Consider the following 3,538-nt stretch of genomic DNA (forward strand, 5'->3'; position numbering starts at 1 on the left):
TATATATATATATATAAAGAAATTCTGTAGATGTTCTCAGACAAAAATGCAACAATCAAAAAGAGCTACATACGGTTCAATGGTAAGTGGTTCAGTATCACTTATCTGGAGTAATAAAGATCACAGCTTCATCAATGTAAATTTAAAATATGTTATTAACATATAAACATTTACCCAAGACATTACTAAAGTATTATCTCTATCTCACTGGCATTTTTTTTCTTTAACAGGAAATTTGTCAGCTGCAGTCTCAGATCTCAGACACCTCTGTCATTGTGTCCATGGACAACAGCCGTGACCTGGATATGGATGGCATTATCTCTGAGATTAAAGCTCAGTACCAGGAGATTGCTAACAAAAGCAGAGTTGAAGCAGAATCCTGGTACCAGTCCAAAGTAAGTATATCTAGAAAATGGCATTGCCAGAAGTAATTTGACAAAAGAAAAGTGTGCAATACTTTAGTAAGAACACAAATACTATAATATGCTTTCACAAGTCCAGTTTTACTTGTAATGTGTACAGTCCAATTGACATGTCATCTATTTGGTATTGTATCCAAACCGACAATTTTTCATCTTTTAATTTGGTTAAACTGTTTTCTACAGTATGAAGAGCTGAAGACTACAGCAGGAAAACATGGTGATAACCTGCGCAGCACAAAGAATGAAATATCTGATCTCAATAGAGGTGTCCAAAGACTTAAAACAGAAATTGAAAATGCTAAAGCTCAGGTATGGCAGGATTTTCACATGAATGCATTTTTTACATCATTCTGTTTTGAGATATGGCCTATATTGAATGTTAATGAAAAGATGCAAAGTACAATGTATTATCTGTTTCATCTAGAGAGCAAAACTAGAATCTGCTATAGCACAAGCTGAGGAACGTGGTGAGATGGCTCTTAAGGATGGAAAAAATAAATTGGCTGATCTGGAAGAAGCATTACAGAAGGTCAAGCAGGACATGGCTCGGCAGCTGAAGGAATATCAAGAACTTATGAACACCAAATTGGCTCTGGATCTTGAAATTGCTGCCTACAAGAAACTTCTGGAAGGAGAAGAGTGCCGGTGAGTACATAACCCCCTAATCTTCTTAAATATGGCACAATGCATTGGCTGCCTTTGCTGAGCATTGGGTTTGAAAGAACTAGTTGCCTGGCTGTGTTTCTAAGTCATGGAACAAGTATTCAAATCAGGAGTGCTAACGTTCCTCCAGTATATTAGCTGCATGCTGGTCTGTCGGTGTCAGGAAATACTGAAGGTTTCATACAGCTAGGTAACTAATCTTTTTGGAAAGAGTTGCAAGAGGCTCCATACTTTAAACGCCTATATGTACTGTATAAGTGTAATTTGTACATTTCCTCTTTGTAGAATGTTAGATCTGTAACATCTTTTTCTACTAATATTCCAATGCTATAAGGAGGGTTTGGACCTCTGGGATCTGATCACCCTTAGATATTTAAAGAGAGAATGCTACCTTTCCCACTTAGGGCAAGTAACACTGTCTGTGTAAAGTCTACCTCCAGATTCATTCATGGTGTCTGTGTAAAGCTGCCTTCCCCCCACTTCCCCAATCAATTGATTTGCACCTCTCCAGAGATTGTCTGCCACTCTTCCCTTATCACAGCTACCAACAAAATACCTGGTGTTGGCTGGTGTAAGAGCATGAAGTGGGTATTAACAATTCCCTTCTCCATCATGTTACAGTGCCCTGGCCCAGAGACTTCCCAATAGACCCGAATGCTGCATCATGTAGGGAGGTTACATGATTACCAATACCTGGAAGCACTATTTTTATGTTCTGATGCTTTATAAAATCCTGTGTTTAGAAACACAAAAGAATGCTAAGCGTTGATGATTGGCTTGAATTTTTTAAAGTTAACCATAAAAGTGGCAGTTCATGAATTGCAAGTAAAAAGGAGGGTTCTGTAAAAAGAGCTCATTACACGTTAGAACATGAGAGATAGGAGGATGAGAACCAAAAGTCTAAGAGTTATATTTTTAAAGCCATGAATGTTACATTAACCAAATATTAGCTGCAGCTAAACTTTCCTGGTGCGTCATTGTGAGTATTTGGTGAATGCCACATCCACTGTTTATGAATATCCCCCTAAAAGTTGAATGCCAATTCATTATCAGGGTAAAATTTGTATTCTGAATAATTAAATGTAAATAAATGTAGAAATGTAAATTATTGCTTACATATGCTGTATAGAAATTTATTTTTTTGTATCACTGTATGCATGTTTATTTTCAGGCTTTCTGGAGAATGTGCAGGATCCGTTAAGATCTGTAAGTAGTTTACATTACTTTTTTTTTTGATGATGATTATCCAGGATAATGTCCCCATTTAATAACACATATTTTAAAATCCTGTTCACATAGCTGTTGTGTCATCCAGCATGGGAGGATCCATCAGTAATGCAGGTGGCTTCTACGGTGACAGTGGAATGAGTTCTGGAGCTGGTTTCGGTGGAGCAAGTGTCATCGGTCGAGGTGTGGGCGGTAGCCGCTTCATTAGCTCAGGTGGTGTGAGCTGCAGCAGTGGTACTGCTAATAGGGGGTTTAGCTCTGGTACAGGATACACTGGAGGAACCTCCTCAAGCCAGGGCACTATAACAAGATCCACCAGCTCATCATGTTCAAGGAGGATGTAAAATAATACTTTAAAACTCTATTTCACATTACTGCTTTCTTCTGCTTAACCTATTCTGTCTTACGTAATGGATGTTAGATGGTCAGTTCTAGTCATCACAAAACAGCCCTGAAATGTATTACTGTACAGCTCGCCCTAAAACATACTCATAATTAGATGACATTGATAACAATCCTTTAGAAAAAATAATTATTATTAAATGCTATTCATCTCGAATGTTGCCACTGCCAGCAGGCACTTGAAAAATGCAATACAAAGTAAAAAAAGATTAAGTACAGTTTATTAATTCTTAGTTGACTTTATTACATGAGACATTTAGAAGAACCCTTTGGATGCATCTCCAATACCAGGCATTGAAGATCAGACGCTGATTAAGTATAGGTATTTTCTGCAGAATGTTTCCCTGTACCTCTTACTAAATAAACTTCAGTTCATTACAAAAAACAATTGCCTCTTGTTTTCCTCAAAGTTGTTTTCTCAGTGGTCTATTCAAAGATTTCTTATGTGTATTCAAGGAAAATTAGTTATTGATGAGTTCAGATATTGCAGAAATTATTAAAGCTCTAAAGATAATGAAACTGCTGGAATGTGTTTATGATTTCAGACTTAAAAAATAATCCCTTCCGTTCTAATGGCAAGCTCAGGGAAACTCAACCTCTGCAGACTCTCTTTTTGGAGCTCTACCCAGCACCTTCTTTGTAAACTATTCCCAGGGGCCTAAGGAGTAACAAGCCTGGAAACAAAAAAAATGGAGGTGTACTATTTAAACATCATCTGCCTGTACCTTAGTACTTGTGATATTGTTTCCTGGCTGAACATGTGTGCACTCCTGTGTTTCTGACTCAGACTGACTTTCGGCTATGTTTTTTTGATTGTTTGCTGC

General features: G+C 37.5%; 1 protein-coding gene across 1 annotated transcript in view; it reads left to right on the plus strand.

The window, feature by feature from the left end:
- Positions 1-2,656, plus strand: part of LOC108797355 (keratin, type II cytoskeletal cochleal-like) — a 4,942-nt gene extending 2,286 nt beyond the window's left edge. The window contains exons 5-9 of the mRNA XM_018568941.1: positions 231-395; positions 606-731; positions 847-1,067; positions 2,257-2,291; positions 2,385-2,656. Coding sequence (XP_018424443.1) covers positions 231-395; positions 606-731; positions 847-1,067; positions 2,257-2,291; positions 2,385-2,656 — 819 coding nt within the window. The remainder of the gene's footprint in view (positions 1-230; positions 396-605; positions 732-846; positions 1,068-2,256; positions 2,292-2,384) is intronic.
- The last annotated feature ends 882 nt before the right edge of the window (positions 2,657-3,538 follow it).

The sequence above is a fragment of the Nanorana parkeri genome, unplaced genomic scaffold (genome assembly GCF_000935625.1).
Source record: "Nanorana parkeri isolate BGI_ZX_2015 unplaced genomic scaffold, ASM93562v1 scaffold1262, whole genome shotgun sequence".
NCBI lineage: Eukaryota > Metazoa > Chordata > Amphibia > Anura > Dicroglossidae > Nanorana > Nanorana parkeri.